This window comes from Prionailurus viverrinus, chromosome C2, assembly GCF_022837055.1.
Source record: "Prionailurus viverrinus isolate Anna chromosome C2, UM_Priviv_1.0, whole genome shotgun sequence".
Classification (NCBI taxonomy): Eukaryota; Metazoa; Chordata; class Mammalia; order Carnivora; family Felidae; genus Prionailurus; species Prionailurus viverrinus.
Window position 1 is genome coordinate 100,344,084 of NC_062569.1, and position 20,560 is coordinate 100,364,643.

The window sequence follows — 20,560 nt, forward strand, 5'->3', positions numbered from 1 at the left end:
AAGAAAAGAAACTCTCTCCATAACAAAAGTGCACAGTGAGGCAACAAATGGGGATGTAGATGCTTCAATGAGTTATCTGGAAGATCTAGCTAAGGTAATACATAAAGTGACTAAGCTAAAGAACAGATTTTTAACACAACGAAACTGTCTTATATTGGAAAATGTCCTTTAGGACTTTCTGAAATTCTCCCTTTCTTGTATCCTGTATGTTTGTTTTTTGCTATAGTTTTCCAGTTTTAATAAGCAGTGAATCAATGAGTAAATTGAACTCTTTTGTATTCTCCTAATCTGCCTAGTTATTTTTGGAGGAGTGGGGTGTGGGGGAAGCATATATTTCTTGTTTGTGTTTTAATTCTCCTTTTATTTCTTTAAACATCCTCACCACATTTATTTTATGCCTGGTGTTTCATAATTCTACTATCTGAAGTTCTGAATCTTATTCTTCTCTCTAGGAATAACAGAGGGCAGCCAATAAAGAGAATATTTTCTGAATTTATGGTGGCTTGTTTTTTCCTATGTTTTGTAATCTTGGAATGTGAGCCCAAAATTGTGTGGCTTTGAGTATGAGAATTGGTTTGAATATAAAAACCTGGCGAAGGACAATGATTTTCCATTATAGCAAATAATCTGGGTCTTTACTCAATGCTCTGGACTGAATGTGTCCTCCAAAACTCCTGTGTCAAAACCCAATCTCCAATGGGATGTCCTTTGGAGAGGGAGCCTTTGGGAAGTAACTTTGTCATGAGGATAGAGCTCTCAGATTAGTACCTTTATAAGAAGAGACCCAAGAGAGCCTGCTTTTTCTTTCTCTCTCCCTCTGCCACTCCATGTGAGAATACAGTGAGAAGACAGCTGTCTACAAGCCAGGAAGTGGGCTTTCATTGGACATCATGTCTGCTAGTACTTTGATCTTAGACTTCCAGCTTCTAGAACTGTGAGATAAAGTGTTTGTTATTATGCCACTCTTTGGTATTTTTGTTGCAGGAAGCAAAACTGATGTAAGACACCCATTTATCCTTGATCTGGCCATATAAGGCAAACCATACCGTCTTTGGCTGCCCTTCTCTCTTACCCTTAAGAGCACTAAGATTTATCTGGCTTTTGCCCCAGATCTTTCAGGTCAGAGCCTCTTGGTTGTCATTCTGGCCTCGCTACTGTTTATGATTATGTGCTTTGCCCCTGACTATTAAGTGCTGTCACCTTGTCTTGATATTGCAGAATCCTATCACCCTCTCTGTGGCCAGCCCCACACTTTCCCACAGATGATGGGAACCTCCCTAGATAGTGTGCATGGATGTCAGCAGTCTGGTGATTTGGGAGAAGGCCCACAACCCTGAGCACTTCAGGGAATTTCTGTCGTGTAAATAAAAAGGAGGGTTTCAGAATTCTGTCTGCTTTTGTGGGATGGAGAGAAGACACAGAATCCTAAGACTTCCACCTCAAAAGGAACCTCGGGAATGGAGAAGGTACCTCCTTAGGAAAGGTCTGAGAGACCTCCCAGAATCTCCAGCTGGGCTGACAGGTGAATATCTTTTTCTGAAGAAACCAGGCAGTAAAGACTGGTGGGAGGTGGGTGGGAGGGGTGGGTGGTGGTGACAGCTCCTTCAAGTGTGAAGACACGAGCGATGCAAAGCTTCCAAAACATTCAAGGAAACATGACATCACTAAAAGAACAATATCAAGCCCCAGCGGCTGATGTCAAAGCAATGGAGCTCTGCATGCCTGACAAAGAATTCAAAAATAGTCTACTTAAGGAAGCTCAGTGAGCTACAGGAGAACACAGTTTGACCCCTAAATAAAATCTAGAAAACAATCTATGAGCAAAGGGAGTGTTCAAAAAAAGAGGTACAAATCATGTAAAGGACACAACGGCAAATTTTATGCAAAGACTACACTGAAAAATTCAATCAAGAGTTCCAACAGCAGAGTCATCAAGCAGAAGAAATAATTAGTGAACACAAAGACATAATTTGAAATCATCCAGTCAGAGATAAAAAGCAAACCAACAGAAAGAATGGAAGTGAGGGAAGAAAGTCTCAGGATGTTATGAAACACCAACAAACCAAGTAATATAGGCATTACTGGAGCCCCAGATAAGCATAAAAGAAAGGAGCAGAAAGCTTATGCAAAGTAATAATGAGAGGCAATCTCCTAAATCTGTGGGGAATGAACATCCAGATCCATGAACACCACAGAACTTGACTGACTAAAGAAATCTGCACTGAGACACATTACAATCAAATAGAAGAGAAACTTTTGAAAGCAGCAGAGGAAAAGTGAGTGGTCGTATATAAAGGATGCCCAGATTTCTCAGCACAGACCTTGCAGACCCAGAGAGTGGGATGATACCTTCAAAGTGCTGAAAGAAAAATCCAGCCACGGAAATCCTTCACTTGGCAAATCGGAAATAAAGGTGAGGTAAAGACTTTCCTAGGAAAAACCAGAAACTGACAAACTTCATCAGTACTAAACCGGCTCACAAGAAATTCTAAAGGGAGCTCTTCAAATTGAAATAACAGGACGCTATGGCACTTGGGTGGCTCAGTCGGTTAGGTGTATGACCCTTGCGTTTGTCTCAGGTCATGATCTCTTGGTCGTGGGGTTGAGCCCAGATTGGACTGTGTGGTGACAGTGAGGAGCCAGGTTGGGATTCTCTTTCTCCCTCTAACTCTGCCCCACACGTGCTCATGCTCTCTCTCAAAATCAATACATGTAAGAGAAATAAATAAATAAATAAATAAAAGGAAAAGAGAGGGTGCTAACTAGCAACATGGTGACATATGGACATTAAACATACTGTAAAGGCCAATATATAATTAAATTCAGAATAGTGTAATACCGTAATGATGGTGTGTGAATTACTTTTAACGCTAGTACCAGTGCCAAAAAAATATTAAAAATAATTATAGCTATAAAAATCTGTCAGTACACAAGTTAAACATGTAAACTGTGACATCAGTAACATAAAATGAGGGAGGAGATGTAAAAATATTGAGTATTGTATGCAATGAATTTATATTGTAATCAGCTTGAGATAACTATAAGGTGTTGGGCGTATGACTCATAGTTACCACAAAGAAAACCATTTGGTAGATACACAGAAGACATAGAATAAGAAATCAAATCCTACTGCTACAAAAATTATCAAATCACAAAGGAAGTCAGTAAGACAGGAAGAAAGGAATAAAGGAACTTCAAAACAGAAAACAATGAACACAATAGCAATAGTAAAGTACCTACTTTCTTATCAGTTGTCTTAATGTAAATGGACTGGGGGCACCTGGGTGGCTTAGTTGGTTGAGCATCTGACTTCAGCTCATGTCATGATCTCGTGGTTTGGGAGTTCAAAACCCATACTGGGGGCTTGTTTGGGTCCTCTGTCCCCCTCTCTCTGCCCCTCCCCTGTTGTACTCTGTCTCTCTCTTTCAAAAATAAATGAACATTTAAAAAAATTAAATGGACTGAATTCTCCAATCACATGGTATATAGTGGGCAAATAGATAAAAAAAAGAAGATTCAACAATATGCTACTACAAGAGACTGACTTTAGTCAAGGATACATGTAGGCTGAAAGTGAATGGGTGGAAAAAGCTGTTCCAGGGAATAAAAATCAAAAGAAGGTAAGGATAGCTATATTTAATATTAGATAAAATAGACTTTAAGTTAAAAAATGTAACTAAAGACAGAGCATTTCAGTCTCTAATGGTAAAAAGCCAATTCATCAAGAGGATTTAACATTTGAAAATATTTAAAAAAATTTTTTTAAATGTTTATTTATTTTTGAGAGACAGCATTAGCAGGTGAGGGGTAGAGAGAGAGAGAGACACAGAATCCAAAGTAGACTCCAGACTCTGAGCTGTTAGCACAGAGTCTGACTCAGGGATGGAACTCATTAGCCATGAGAGAGTGACCTGAGCTGAAGTTGGATGCCTAACCAATTGAGCAACCCAGGCGCCAAACACATGTAAATATTTATTCATCCAACATCAGAGCATCTAAATATATAGAGCAGATATTGTCAGACCTGAAGAATAAATAGAAAACAATACAGCATTTTCAGGGAACTGTAACTGTACCTTTTCATTGGAAAATGAAAAGATCATTCCAACATAAGACCAATAAGGAAACAGTGGACTTGAACAACACTGTAGGCCAAATGGCCCAACAGATATGTACAGAACATTGTTTCCAACAATAGCAGAATACAGTCTTCTCAAGCACACACAGAATATTCCCAGGATAAATCATAATTTAGAAAAAAATTGTTGTGTTTTACTTCAATACAGATCTTCTCAGAACCCATATTTGAAGTAGATTAGGACTACTTTGGTTATCAGAAAAGTCTTTGATTGTCAGGAATTCCAAGGGAAGGAATGCACGTGGGTCTCAGGAAGGATGGAATTAGAAACTTTAGCTAGGTGAGGAGTCTCTCTCTCTCTCTCTATCTCTCTCTCTCTCTCTGCTTCTGCTTCATTCTTTTCAGGATAGTCATCAGTCCTCAGGGAAACAGAATAACAGAGAGTGAAGGGAGAGACAGAAGGAAGGAGGGAGAGAGGGAGGGAAAAGAGAGAGATTTATATTAAAGAATTGGCTCACAAGAGTGTAGAGGCTTGGCAAGTCCAGAATCAGCAGGCTGGGTCAGCAGCTGGAGACCCAGGGAAGAGGAGTAGTGAGTCTGAAGGCAGTCTGCTATAGAACTTCCCTTTCCCAGAGGTCAGTCTTTTATTAAAATAAGGCCTTCAACTGTTTGAACATGGCCTCCCGACATTATGGAAGGTAATTTGCTTTACTGAAAGTCTACTCATATTAATGTTAATCTTATCTATAAAAAAATACTTTTGGGGCGCCTAGGTGGCTCAGTCAGTTAAGTGTCTGACTTCGGCTAAGGTCATGATCTCACGGCTTTGTGAGTTCCAGCCCCACATTGGTCTCTGTGCTGACAGCTCAGAGCCTGGAACCTGATTCAGATTCTGTGTCTCCCTCACTCTCTGCTCCTCCCCCACTCACATTCTGTCTCTCTCCCTCTCTCAAATATAAATAAACATTAAAAAAATTTTTAAAAATACTTTCACAGAAACATCGAGAACACATAAAATGGACACATAAATTTAGCGATCACTGTAAGAAAAGGGGAGGAAAAGAAGAATGGACTATTCTCAGTCTGGTTCCAAAATTCTCGTGAAAGTACTCTCATTTGCGCAGCTGGGTGAGGTGCCCACCAGTGTATTGAACAACTTTAATCAGGGGGTGGATCTGGAGAAAACACTATACTCAGTCCCCATCATGTGAGGTACCCATGATGGAACAATCCACTGTGGCTAGGAGAGGAGTGGAGGCAGGGTTACCCTGGAGAAAATTATTGTCAAGTACAGAACAAAGTGTCTCAAAAATGGGAAATTATTGATTAAAAGCCTACAATGTAATTTTATTTTTTTTTTCAACGTTTATTTATTTTGGGGACAGAGAGAGACAGAGCATGAACGGGGGAGGGGCAGAGAGAGAGGGAGACACAGAATCGGAAACAGGCTCCAGGCTCTGAGCCATCAGCCCAGAGCCTGACACGGGGCTCGAACTCCCGGACCGCGAGATCGTGACCTGGCTGAAGTCGGACGCTTAACCGACTGCGCCACCCAGGCGCCCCCTACAATGTAATTTTAAATGTTAACCTGTTTTTTCCACATAATGATAAAATAACTTCTAATTTCTGTTTTGTAAAGCTTTTTGTGGAATTTAGTGACAACTGATTTTCTATCATGTTGTATGTAAGATGTGTGAATAAACAGTGGCTGACACTCAATTTCAGTCCCTGAAGTTCATTTCATTTACTTTTCTCTGAATATCTTCTACCTTCAACAAATAGTACATTCATGGGTGGAAAGCAGAGACGTTTCATACTTCCTATGGAAGGTAATATGTTTTTAATTTTTTTCTAGAGGCCAGAACTAAAGGGAAAAAGTGTTGAACTTCCTTAGAAACATGGTTGGTGGGCTGGTCAGGGGGCCATCCTGAGCCCGGTTGAAGAGTATGGTGGTCTGAGTGCTGAGGTGTGAGGAACCCTGAATGACCCCGGGCCTCCTCCCCCCAGGCAGTGCACAGTCCACCTGAGGATTATGGAGCTCTCCCTGTCAGGCACTGTGCTAGGCCATGTGGGGAACACGGGGACAAACAAGAGTAGCTAGAGCACCAGAGCGCCCTAAGGGGCTCATTTCGAGGGGGAGCCCAGATGTCAGCACAGATGGCATTTGACAGAGGAGATGAGCACTCACATCAAGTGTGCTGGGAGTGTAGAGGAGAAGGCGAAGCAGCAAGGCTCTGAGAAGGCTTCACGGCAGGTGCAGCGTGTGAAATGGCTCTTAGGGGAAGAGGAGCGTTTTTGTGGACAGAGAGTGGTCTGTAGGCCACCCCAGTCTGCAGGAACGATGTGAGGAAAGACCCAGATATGCAGTGGTGCCTGGTGTTTTCTTTGTGAAGTGTGCGGGCGGCTGAGGGGTGATAAGATGGCAAAGGTGAGTCCATCTGCAAAAGAGGACTTTCAAAGGCAACACAAGGACATGTAAGTGTTGTCTTCAGGCAGGGAGAGGTCTCTGAGGGGTGTTAGATGGAGGGGATCACACCCGTGTCCCAGAATCCTGGACCTGTTGCAAGGTCAGGTGTGAACCGAAGAGGGGAGAGATTTGAGACGGACACAGACGTCAGGAGACTTCTGCAGGAATCCAGGTGTGTGGTGATGGGGTCGTAATCTAATATCTGGCAGTGAGGACAGAAGGGAAAAGCCCCAAATCTCATAGGGATTGGTCTGGAGAAGGGCTGGAGGAGCCTGGAGGAGAGTCATAGACACAGGATGCAGAGAAGCTGGAAGGTGACTGCTGGTTCTGGAGCCAATAGGAGGATCCACCTGCTATCCCTCTGTGACCAGGAGGTGAAATCACAGGGCTGTGACCAGGAGGTAGTTGATCACAGGGCTGTGAGGAGATCATATTTGTTAGACAGGTGCCAACCCCACTGAGTGTGGGGGAGTGACTGGTCACTGGTAAATTATTGCAACAGGTGTGAATAAAGGGAAGGATTAATAAAGGGTGAGTAACAGGAATCACAGAAGTCCCATCACAGGTGAAGGGGGATTGCTGGAGGGTCCTAGAGCAGAGGAAGTTGAAAGAACAGAGATTGTCCATGGTGCTTGGGATCCTCACCCTGGGAGCCACTTCTCTGGAGATGGCACCCCAAATTAAAATGCATCTGATGATTTGATTAGCTAGTAATTTCTTTTAAAAGAATAGAATCAGGCCTTAAGGATCAACAGCAGGCAAAATATTAAAACCTTAGACTGTTCAGAAGCAGAAGTGCAAACCCCTGAGAACACAAAAGAACATTCACCAGCCTCTTCCCTTTGTGGTTTCATCTTCAGCATCTTGTTTTGAGGCACAGGGATGTTCACCCACATCCCCCCTCTAGCTGTTCCTACTCAGCTAACTTCTTGCTTGCCTCCAACCTTGGCCAAGGTGCATTTTCCCTGTGCACATGCTTCATGGATTTCACTGCCCTCTCAGATCTGCTGTAAAATCTGCCTGCCACCCCCAATGGGGCACATGGATGGCTCAGTCAGTTAAGCGTCTGACTCTTGATTTAGGCTCAGGTCATGATCTTATGGTCGTGAGATCAAGCCCCATCTGGGTTCCATGCTGGTCTCGGAGCCTATGTAAGTTTCCCTCACTCCCTCTCCCTCAGCCTCTCTCTCAAAAAGGAGTAAGTAAGGAAGTATCCTCCTTGCTTCCTGTAGTTATGGGATCTTGATTGGTCTGTGAAATGCGAGGGCATGAGTCCATCATCACAGAAGAGGCAGGGTACACCAAAAAAGGAGAGGAGGGATCTCAAACGAGAGTTTAGCACCCACAAGCTCCATGCACAAAACAATTTTGCCCCATCACGCTAGTTCTGCTCAATGTAAAGCGATGAGCTCCTTGCCAGTCAGCTGGGTTACAGGTGCATGGACCCTGCCTTCCTTAATCCTCTCTCAGCAAACCCCTCCCAGTCAGGGACCCATTATGTTGTATGTCACAGGGCTTAATTTTGACTTTAAAGTTGGACAAAAGGAGTGAATTTATGTAATTCTTGTAATTCGAATATAGAGACGCAATCTGTGAGCAGAGTTCCCAATTGAACTGTTTGGCAGTGTATGTGTGACTCAATAGGAAGGAAGGAAGGAAGATCTGTTGATTTTACTGATTGTGATTCTCCAAAAATTAAAAAAAAAAGGTTTAAAAATGCCCACCCTGGGTGGTGGTGGGGTGCCCGGGTAGCTCAGTCATTTAAGCATCCGACTCTTAGTGTTGGCTCAAGTCATGATCTCATTCATGGTTTGTGGGATGGAGCCCTGTGTTGGGCTCTGAGCTGTCAGCAGGGAGCCTGCTTGGAATTCTCTGTCTCCCTCTCTCTCTGCCCCTCCCCCACTCATTATCTCTCTCAAAATAAATAAGCATTAAAAAAATGTTCAGTCTGGTCAACATGCATGCCATTTTATGCTTTTTAAATTTATTTTTGTCTGAAGTGCCACCCGTAAGGATAGGCATTTAGTTCTGATATTCTTTCTTATTAGTTCTGATATTCTGACTTATTCTTTCTCCTTAATACTTAGGAGGAGAAAATCAACCCACCAATTTTTCTTTCTACTTTCTATACTAAGAAGCATGAGTTATTAGATAAATCTTATAGTCTCTCTGACCAAAACATTAGATTTAGATGATTTTGTCCATTAATTTATATTGTGTTTTTTTTGTTTCTTACATATCAAAACCTGCGAATCAATGCACAAATGCTTAAATATTTCTCACAATGATAATAGGTATAGTTTATCTAAGACCACAGTATAAAGGAGAAAAATGGGTTCATCTTTGGATTAGTTTTAACATGTTATATGCATTTTGTGCATGTTTAATTTTTTATGTAAGCCTTATATTTCTGGAATAAGATCACCAGTAAAGTCCTGTTATAGTAAAATTTTACGTAGTATGTTATGAAAAATAAACACATGAAGTACTTTCATTATTCTCTTTGTGCAGGTGTTCAGCTCAGCCTTCCCTGTCTGTACCCTGTCTGTGGATACAAAGGTATCCTCTCTTGCCCTCGCATCAGCTTGACAACTGTGCTGGTAACCACATGGGAAATAATCCTCAGAGACAAGCCTTCGTGCACCAGAGCCTACAGGAGAGATACAAATGAGACCAGGGCCATAAACTGTAGTGACGAGACAATATCCTGGGACTCCAGACTGGATCAGAATCCTGCCCTTCAGATCGATCCAGTGGCCATCACTCATGATGGATATTACAGGTGTGAAGTGGTCACAACTCATGGGCATTTCTATCATGGATATCACCTGACAGTGTTAGGTAAGGAGCATCGTATATTGTGGGATGTCAGATAACCAGATTTGGACTGAAACAGATGTCTCTCTCTATTCCATATCCGTGTGTTAAGACTGAAGCATTTTCCCCTGCATCTCTGCAGTGCCCCCCGAGGTGACCCTGTTTCAACTTGAGAATGGGACTATCGTGTGTAGGGAAGCTGCAGGGAAGCCAGCGGCGCAGATCTCCTGGACCCCAGGGGGAGATTGTCACACTGTGGAAGAGCCACTGGGCAATGACACAGTGACCGTCCAGAGTTCGTGCCGTCCAGAGTTCGTGCCGCTGGGAAGACCACCGGGTGTCTAAGGTGTCCTGCTCTGTAGAATTCTGTTAGTAATTTCAGCTTTTTTAAAATTTTTTTTCTTCTTTTCAACGTTTTTTTTTTTTAATTTTTATTTTTGGGACAGAGAGAGACAGAGCATGAACGGGGGAGGGGCAGAGAGAGAGGGAGACACAGAATCGGAAACAGGCAGAGCCCCATGCGGGGCTCGAACTCACTAACTGTGAGATCGTGACCTGGCTGAAGTCGGACGCTTAACCGACTGCGCCACCCAGGCGCCCCAGTAATTTCAGCTTTTGTATGAGGTTTTCATTATATCAGAGAAGCTATGGAAGAATGAAAAAGGAGTGTATGGAGAATTTCACTCAAGGATAATCTCCCCAGCCTCTCTTTTATGTCCTTCTCCACCATTATGAGTATGTCCAGAAGAATAATGCAGAATTTGGTTTAAGAAGCCATATTTTAAATGATGTTTACTTTTTAATAATTATAATAAACATGATTTAATAATTTAAGTGTACACTTCTATACAAGCAGTAAGCTGGCTTGAGTAGTGTACTTTTAAATTAATTCTTATGGTTTTAGGAGAAGGATAAAGTATATATATATATATATATATACACATATACTTTTTAAATTTTTTCATATTTATTTTTGAGAGAGAGAGAAAGACAGAGTGCAAGCAGGGAAGGGGAAGAGAGAGAGAGACAGAATCCAAAGCAGCTCCCAGGCTCTGAGCTGTCACCACAGAGCCTGATGCGGGGCTCGAACTCACTAACTGTGAGATCATGACCTGAGCTGAAGTCGGATGCTTAACCGACTGAGCCACCCAGGTGCCCCAAGAAATGTTTAAAATAAAGTCACAGAAGTGAATTTCATGAGCTATGAGATATCCTTAAACCACACACACACACACACACACACACACATATATATATGTATGTATATACACACACACACACAGATACATGATTTTATACTTTTATGTATAATATATATCTATACTTATTTTCAATAAACTTTAGTTTTAAGAGCAGTTTAAGTTTACAGCAAAATGAGTAGAAATTCCAGAGTCCCCAACAACCCCTGCCCTACTACAGGCACCCCCTCCTCCCCTGCCTCCATCACTTACGCCACCCAGGTACACCTGGGATAGTCGATGAGCCAATGGTAATACAACATTATCACTCAAAGTACATAGTTTAATGAAGGGTCACTCTAGGTGTACATTCTGTGAGTTTTGGTAACTGTGCAGATGGCAGGGATCCCCCATTGTAGTTTCGCACAGAGTAGTTTCATTGTCCTGAAAGTTCTCCAGGCTTCACCTATTCCTCCCTCCCTCCACCCTAACCTCTAACAACCCCTGATCTTTTCACTGTCCCCATAGTTTTACCTTTTGTAGAATGTCATGTACTTGGAATCAGATAGAACTTGGCATTCTTGGAGCGCCTGGGTGGCTCAGTTAGTTAAGTGTCTGAATTTGGCTCAGGTCATGATCTCATGACTCATGAGTTTGAGCCCCATGTCGGGCTCTGTACTGACAGCTCAGAGCCTGGAGCCTGCTTCAGATACTGTATCTCTGTCCCTCTCTGCCTCTCCCCTGCTCAAGTTCTGTCTCTCTTCAATCTCTCTCACAAAAATAAATAAACACTAAGAAAAAAATAATGTAGCATTTTTAGACTGGCTTCTTTCACTTAGTAATATGTATTTAATTTCTTCTGTGTCTTTTCATGGCTTGGCAGCTCATTTCTTATTAGTGCTAAATAATATTCCACTGTCCAGATGGACTATAGTTAAACCATATGTTTTTTGTGTCTATATTTACAGACCAGTCACCACTAAACTTAAATATTGTGTATATCACCTTCTCTGTTTTTATTATCTTGGTCATTGTGGGATCCATTTGCCTTTTGAAAATTTGCAGGTATTGACTGTTTTTTTCTCCCTCACCTTTATTGGGCCAGAAGGAGTCATAAAAGGGGAACTGACAGATGAAATTAATATGCTAACATCAACTTCCCATCAAGAAGCACATCCTAAATGTGTTAGATTTAGACTACTCCAAATGACAAGAGGGATTTGCTTGGTTACTTAGGCGTGCAAGCACAGTGAATTATACCACTTAGGACAGGATCTTGGGAGAGATTATGTATGCTAAATTTCTATACCCGGAAAGAAGTACAATAATTTATTTTGTGTTACATGTGTAACATATATTAGGCTTCTGTTTCATAATTCCACTTCCTTTTCCAAAATCTGGAATTATCTTGTCTATGTGTATTAACCACAAGCATCATTCTTATTTCTGGTAGTTCAGTTCTGATTTACTATGGATTCTATAAAAAATGAACCACACTTGTCAATACTATACTATTTTGTTTTCCCATTTTTACCTAAATACTGATGTTTCCTTCATTCACTCCAGCTTATTTTTATATTTTGCAGAAAATGCTAGTTAAAAAAAAAAGAAGCAACTTTAGTTGTTGAGGAGGTAAGATAACATTAAAAAGAATATTTGCAAAAATTTAAGCCGTAAAGTCAAAATATAGCTATATTTTTAATTTGCCTCATATTAGTATTTTAATTAGAAAGTAAAAATTCTAGGGCGCCTGGGTGGCGCAGTCGGTTAAGCGTCCGACTTCAGCCAGGTCACGATCTCGCGGTCCGTGAGTTCGAGCCCCGCGTCAGGCTCTGGATGGCTCGGAGCCTGGAGCCTATTTCCGATTCTGTGTCTCCCTCTCTCTCTGCCCCTCCCCCGTTCATGCTCTGTCTCTCTCTGTCCCAAAAATAAAAATTAGAAAAAAACGTTGAAAAAAAATTAAAAAAAAAGAAAGTAAAAATTCTAATTTTATAATGCTAATATTCAGGTGTACTTATTTTGTTAATTATCGACCATGTACTCTTTATACATACCCTAAACCATATTTTCATTTTAAGAACTATATCTTACAAAACACAGAATGCCTCATTTAGACTATAATCTTTAGAGAAACTGAATTGGTCTTTCTTTCTTCATGAAACCATCTCTAATTCTTGACTTTCCTTTTTTAATACCATCATCATTTTCCTCTTATGTGGTCTTTATTTATATTTATAATTATTTATTTATTTCTTCTTATTTATTTCTTCTTTATTTATTTGTATGTTTATAATACTGTATTTATATTTATCCTGATTTTTCTGTGCTTATATTCTGCTCCCCCCCATCTTTTTAGATGTTACAGAGCTTTAAAAGTTCCATTTTTATTGTACTAGAAATTATACACTACATTTCTATTCTTTTGAGATTTCACTCCAAAGTTTATGCTTTGGACCATCACCTGCAAAGAATGAAATTTGATCTTTATCTGACACCATATTAAAAAACTAACCCCATTGTATCAAAGTCTTAAGTATGATTTCTAAAATGATCAAAATCTAAGAAGTGTAAGGTATTAACTCTATCTTTAGATTTGGCAATGATTTTTAGATATGGCATCAAAAGTCCAAGGATCCGAAGAACACATAGAGAAATTACAGTTTATCGAAATTAACAGTTCTTGTCTACAAAGTTTTGTGTATCAGAATACATATCAAGAATGAAAAACAGCCCATAGAATGTGAAAAAATAATTGCAAATAATAAATCTGATAAGATTTAAGTATTCCAGAATATATAAAAATTTTTTTACTGCTCAAATCAAACAACCTAATTAAACACTGGGTGAAGACCTTTAATAGGCTTTTTTCCAAGGAACATTTACAAACCGTCAGTGATAGTTGGCTAATAACACATGATAACATCGTCAGTGTTATTCATTACTAGGGAAAGGCAAATGAAAACTACAGTGAGATCTCTTCACACCAAATAGGATGGCTAATCATTCTGAAAATAACAAGTGTAGGCAAGGATTGGAGGAATTGGAATTCTCATGTATTGTTGGTAGAAAAGCTCCATGGTGTTACTATGATGAACAACAATTTGGTGAGTGTGTAATAACTGAAACATAGAATTACACATGGTTTAGCAATTCCACTTGTAGGTACATAGCCAAGAGAGTTGAAAACAGGTGTTCAAACAAAAACTTGTATGCTAATGTTCATAGGAGCACCGTTCACAGTAGTCAAAGTAGGAATCAATCCAAATCTCATCAGTTGTTGGATGTATACACAAAGGTGGTATATCCATACAAGGGAATGTTATTAAGTTATGGAAAGAAAAGAAGTACTGATACATGCCACAACATGGATAAACCTTTAAAATACTATGCTACATGAAAGAAGCCAGACATAAAATACCAAATATCGTATGATGCCATTTATCTGAAATATCTAGAATAGGCAAATCCATTGAGACAGAAAGCAGATTAATGATTGCCAGGGTGTGTGGGGTGAATATTTATGATAGCAGAGTTTCTTTTTAGGGTGATGAAAATCCTCTGGAACTTTGTGGTGGTGATGATTTCTTTAAATTGGGAATTACTAAATAGCACTGAATTGTACACTTTCAAATGGATAAAATGGTAAAATTTGAGTTATGCATAATTGCCACAATAAAAAAAAGTTTGTTTTAGTTACTTGTAACACCCAAGGGGAAGTTATTTAGGCATAATTATGAAAGAGAGAATGGAATTTTCTTTTAATTTTTATTTTTTAAATTCAATTTTTATTTTGAGATGATTGCAGATTCACAAGTAGTGGTAAGAAATAATCTAGAGGAATCCTATGTGCCTTTAACCCAGTTTCCTCCAGTAGTAGCATTTTGCAAACTATAGTACAAAAACAACTAGGATTTTGACATTGATCAAGATACAAAACAGTTCCATCACATCATCTTCAAATAGGAACAGATTTCTTTTTCTTTTCTCATCTGTATGCCCTGTATTTAATTTTACTGCCTTATTACACTGGCTAGAACTTTCAAAATTATATTGAATAAGAATTATAAGAGCAGGCATCCTTGCCTCATTCTCTCTTTTAGGTGGAAAACATTCAATTTTCCACAATTAATTAATATGTGAGCTGTAGGTTTTTATAGATACTCTTCATCAAAATGGGGAAGTTTCCTTTATTCCTTTTTCTTTGAGAGGTTTTATCATCAATTTGTGTTATGGTAATAGATATGTTGAAGCCCTAATGCCCAGTGTGAGGGTATTAGGATGTAGGGCCTTTAATGAGGTCATCAGGGTGGGGCCCTAATCTAATGTAACTATTAGTTTTCAAGAAAGAAGAGACACCAGAGGTGTCTCTCATGCAAGCACCTAGGCAGAAGAAAGCCATCTGAAAACAATACAAGAAAGAAGCTGTCTCTTAGAAAGAGAAAACTTACCAGAACCTTGCTGGTACCTTGATTTTAGACATCTATCTTCCAGAGCTGTGAGATAATAAATTTCTCTGAAGTCACTAAGTTTGTGATATTTCGCCACAGCATCCAGAGTGAACTTATACAACTGGTTGTTGAATTTTGTTAAGTGCTTTTTCTGTGCTTTAGTTACCTGTCACATGGAAGAGAAAAAAAAAAGAAACTTTAAGGAAACTTACAGAAAATGGAATTTTCTTTTTTCGTTTTTTGTTTTTGTTCTTGTTCTTGTTCTCCTTCCTCTTCCCCTTCTTCCCCTTCTCCTTATTTTCCTCTTCCTCCTCCTCCCCTCCCCCTTCTTTTCCTTCTTCCCTTTCTTCCTTTTTTCCTCTTCTTCTTCCTCTTCTTCTTCTTATTCCTATGTTGTTACCCAAATCATGCATTTAAATTCTACTGCAAAATTTGAGTAAACAATTCCAGAAGAATTCAAAGTTTATGTATATTTTGATGGCTGTATTATAAACTGTATCTCTACCATTTAAAATTGTATGTTGAGGAATAGTTCAGAATAATTTTTGACAATATTCTCACATTCTGTGAAAGGATTAAATATATTTGTTCTTTTAAGAAATAATGTTATCCAGAAAAGTTTTGAGCATCATAAGGACCATAAAAACAAATAATGCTCTAGAATATCACATTCAATATCTTATTTGTCAGCCACAAGGGCTGGTGACTACTTGAAATGTGGTCAATCTCAGTTGAGATGTAAGATGCGACAAGCTGTCTTGGGAGATGTGCTAAGGACATGTGCAACTGGCCATCTGCAATGGTAGGAATGAAAAATGGCACTATTAGTTTGGAAGAGTATTAGGTTTTTAGAGCTGCCTCAATCAATTACCACAAACAAAGTGGCTGAAACATCAGAAATGATCATGTCACAGCTCTGAAGGCTAGAATTCCAAGATCACGGTGTCAGCAGGGTGGGTTTTTTCTAAGCGCTATTTGAGATAGTTTTCCCAGTGCTGTTTTTGTTCATTTTTGAGGCCCTGGCTAGAGGCAGTTAGTTCCCCTTGTTGAGCACTTAAGTCCACGTCTCAACCACTTCCTTATGGTGGCTCCTACTCTGGGTCAACATGTACCTACCCTGATTGCCCCAGGACCCAACACCAGACAACTAGAGATAGCACTTGTGCCCTGGATCCCATGAAATCATTCAAATTAGCCAATGCATGAGAAATCAGGAAACCTAGTAAACTCTGCCTTACGTAAGCTTCTCCCTACAGTTCTCACTGTCACCCTGAACCTGGTTCATCCCTGCATGGCCAAGCATGGCAGGTGTCTTTCATTTGGAATTATCATAGTTTGCCTTTCATCTATCTGAGTGTCATTGTGTTGTGTCCCATCATCAAAAAAAATCTTTGATCTTATAAAACATTGGCACTGTGGGCAAGATTGCATGGCCACAACTGCTTACTCTTGCATAGCTTCTTGGGGGTCTGCTTTTGCCTTACTAATTTATTCCAAACCACCAGGAGAACAGCTTGGGAAGGAAGTGTTGCCTGTTGGTAAGCGTGTGCTTTAACTTGCAGCTTGCTGCTGTGTCTGCTGATGGTTTCCATGTGTCTCCTTAGCCAGATTTTCTTGGTGTTGGAAGATTAAGAAAAAACAAACAACAGTCCTAAATGGCTAGACTCCACTTCCAGGATACTGTCACCTAAGGGCAATGGGACCAATAGGAAACACGGGCCACACTTTCCAGGGTGCAGCCATAAGTTGTGTTTCCAGTCTGCTATAGACTGCATATTTGTGTCTCCCTCACCCCGATTTTTATATTGAAACCTATTTTTCTGATGTGATGGCAATTGGAGGCAGGGACTTTGGGAGCTAATTAGGTCATAAGGACATAGCCTTCATGAGTGGGATGAGTGACCAGAGAGACCGCAGAGAGCTAGCTCATCCTTTCTACCATGTGAGGACACAGTGAAAAATTGGTCTATGAACTAGAAATCAGCTTCTCAGCAGATACCAGATTTGCTGGTGCCTTGTGCTTGAACCTCCCAGCCCCCAGAACTGTGAGAAATAAATTTCTACTGTTTATAAGTCACCTCGTCTGCAGTGTTTTGTTGTAGTAGCCTGAAAAGACTAAAATAGTAGGCATACACACTCTGTCTGACACAATAAGTAATCAACTAAAATTAAATAAATAAATACATAAATATACACATTATTTCATAAAATTGATAAAATCAGAACCCTGAGCTTCAGGTAAAATAGTTAATATGGCTCAGTGTAAGTTAAAACAGGTCCCTTAATGATTGAAACATTCTATAGGACCTAATCAATAAAAAGGTCATTATTCCCACTGACTCCCCGTTTGACAGCTCAGTTTGGCCTGTTCTTAAATCCACAAAGAATGAATGGTGCCTCATGCTAGATTATTCCAATCTTAATGGCATTGCTGCCCCCCTTACAGCAATGTTCAGTGTTCAATACAGCAATGTTCAATATCGAACATTATTAAAAATAGTAACGTCATCTAATATGTTTTATTCAGTGTTTATTTCAACAGCTTCTCAGTTTGTTGTCAGCTCCAAAGGAACACAATATACCTTTACTGGACTGCCCATGGAGTACCTCAGCAGCTCTGCCATTACACACAGGTTTTGCAGGCAGGACTCTTTAAATAATTTATTTACTTAAATTCAAGTTAGTTAACCTATGGTGTAGTATCGGTTTCAGGAGTAGAACTGAGTGATTCATCACTTACATATAACACCCAATGGTCATCTCAACAAGTGCCCTTAATGCCCATCATCCATTTAGCCCCCATCTCCCACCCCTCTGATTACCCTCAGTTTGTTTTCTGTATTTAAGAGTCTCTTACAGTTTACCTCCCTCTCCTTTTTCCTTCTCTTCCCCTATGTTCATTTGTTTTGTTTCTTAAGTCCACATATGAGTGAAATCATATGATATTTGTCTTTCTCTGACTGACTTAGTACAGCCAGTCTGGAAAACAGGGTGGAGGTTCCTCAAAAAATTAAAAATAGAGCTATTCTACGACCCAGCAATTGCACTACTAGGTACTTATTCAGGCAGAATTTTAACTGTATCCACCTTTCTTCATGAACACAAGTACGACATTACATTAATAACATTCTCATCCAAGGAGTTTTGTTTAACATAATCAGTAAGGACATATAAATCCAACGTCTTTTAATACCTTTTGGGTTCTGGAGGCAAGATATTCCTCATTTACTAATTTCACTTAATCTCCCGGAAGCTGCTACCTATAAATGAGGTCATGTTAAGTGACATCCAGCCCCAACAAAAGGTTCCACCATACATCTGAATTAAAATCAAAAGGCCCTCCCAAGAGTAGTCTCAGAGACTCATTCACTGTACAGTCTTTAGCTGCCTCTTTTCATACCTCCTGGAATCTTTGGGCTGATGGCCATAAATAGCCCACAAGTTTCTGACACAAAAACCTGCCCCTCCCCATTTGTTTAGTTCATAATCCTAATATACAATCTGTTCTCTGGCAAAATGTTCATCCTTACACTCCCATGTCTAAGGAAAATCTGGGAGAGGTTATTACCATCTGTGTCATTCTAAAAAGTTAATGGATGTTGTTTCTTTCCCCAGGAAACAACTGCCTTATACGGGTCCATTCCCACCACCCCGCACCCCCTCCCCCCCAGTGGTGGGGGGAGAGGCAGCCACTCCCTGGTGCCTTCTCCTGCTTTCCACCTCTAGTTTGTCATCACAGCCTCCCACATTGCATCTCCTCTTGGTTAGAGCTTGCCCTTCCTCTTGGTTACAAATGTCACTAATCATTACATGCTCCTTACAGAACTATATATAGTTCATATCCTCCAGCAATGTATCTGCTGGACTTGCCACCTTGAACCAAGTAACTCACCAAAATATTATCATCATAAAATGTATAACTCAGGGAGCAAGGGCCAAGATGGCGGAACAGCATGGAAGTTTTTTTTGCGTCTCTCATTGCTGAAATGCAGCCAGAGCAACACTAAACCATCTTGCACACCTAGAAAACTGCTCTGAGGATTAGTACAACAACCTGCACAACATGAACCACAGAACTCAGCAGATACACAGTGCAGAGAGGTGAAGTGGGGGAGAGAGAAGCCACAGAGGGCAGGGAGCTGTTTTTGCTTGAGAAGAGAGGATGGAGACAGGGGGAGAATATGGGAAAAGCACTCCCCCCCATAATCAGCTGGAGAGAAAGTAGAAACAGCCACAGGGACTGAACAAAAAAAGGGAGAAAGGAGAAAAAAGAGGTTTTAAATTCCATCAAGACTCATAAACAGGGGGAGCACAGAGTCTGAGGCTCTGCAGCTTGATACCTGGCGGTATTCTGGTGGGAAGGATGAATTCCCAGGAGCAGAGAGTGAGGTCCAAGGGGTTCATGGCCACACAGGGAATGGTGGTTCCACTGCGGGGAGGACATTTAGTAGAGGCTGTGTGGCCACCCCACGGGCAAAGGTTCCAATGGACCCCAGAGAACAACCACATTCTCTGGTGTTGGAACAAGGATGTTAAGGGTGAAGCCTGGTGCTGGATGTGTGTTGTGATTTTCCATAAACCCTGAAACACTGCTTTTACAAGATTGTGTGAACTTTTTCTGGGGTAGGCTGGCACCCAGCCGCAGTCTCTTCACACAAGCAGCAGCACAGTCTCATGAACGTTCCTGGGGATGGACCATACTGGCCATTGCTCAGTGAGACCCTCCCCCAGAGAATCTGAGCAGGTCAAAGCCACAGTTCCTCAGAAGTGGGGTGGGGGGTGGTGGAGGGAGGGGCCAACATGGTGGAGAAGTAGGGAGATCTGAAGTTCCCTCCTCTCTCAAACAAAGCCATCTTGAGGTCAAAGGACTTTGAACCCCAAGACTCCTGAAGGAAAAGAGGCAGAGTGGCTTCCAGAGACCCACTGGGACAACCTGATGAGCCATAGGTGGGGTGGCTTCCGGGAACAGATCAAGGGCCCACAGTGGAGGTGGGACATGCCTATACCAAACCACGCCCCTCTGCACCTTGTAAGTGTGTATCTATGGGAGTGAGATTGACACTGATGAACCAGACAGCTCTCCTCCAGACCAAGGCTGTTGCATTGCCTGGTTTAATTCTCAGACAATTCTTATTGTCTGAGAGTTTGTTTGCTTGTGTGTTTTTGTTTTCTGTTTGTTTTTTGTTTGTATGTTTGTTTTCCTTTCCAGGACTACTTCAAGGAACATATCAAAGCACACCTGGTGGAGGGTCCAAAACATCACTACGAGTAGGGAGATAAAGTAACCAAAGTCACAACAACAGAGAGCAAGTAACACTCTCCAAAAAACACCTCCTGAAGGGCCAGGCCCTAGACAGTATATGACCCCTTTTCAATATAGTCGTGCTCTCAGGAGCAGGGCACATAACGAGCTATTAAAATTATAAGGGACAGAAAACTAGCAAAATGATGAAATGGAAGAATTCTCCTCAAAGAAATTCCAGGAAGAAATGACAGCTAAATAATTGCTCAAAACAGATATAAACAATATAACTGAACAATAATTTAGAATAATAGTCATAAGATTAATTGC

At 40.6% G+C, this 20,560-nt stretch overlaps 2 protein-coding genes across 3 annotated transcripts in view; both read left to right on the top strand.

Moving 5' to 3' along the window:
* LOC125175599 (cell surface glycoprotein CD200 receptor 1-like) overlaps positions 1 to 20,560 on the top strand; it is a 146,860-nt gene that overhangs the window by 93,833 nt on the left and 32,467 nt on the right. The window lies entirely within an intron of this gene.
* On the top strand, positions 6,255 to 9,735 carry LOC125175074 (cell surface glycoprotein CD200 receptor 1-like). The gene is given in 4 exon segments (XM_047875344.1): positions 6,255 to 6,393; positions 9,057 to 9,386; positions 9,505 to 9,665; positions 9,667 to 9,735. Coding segments are annotated over 4 exon segments (699 nt in total).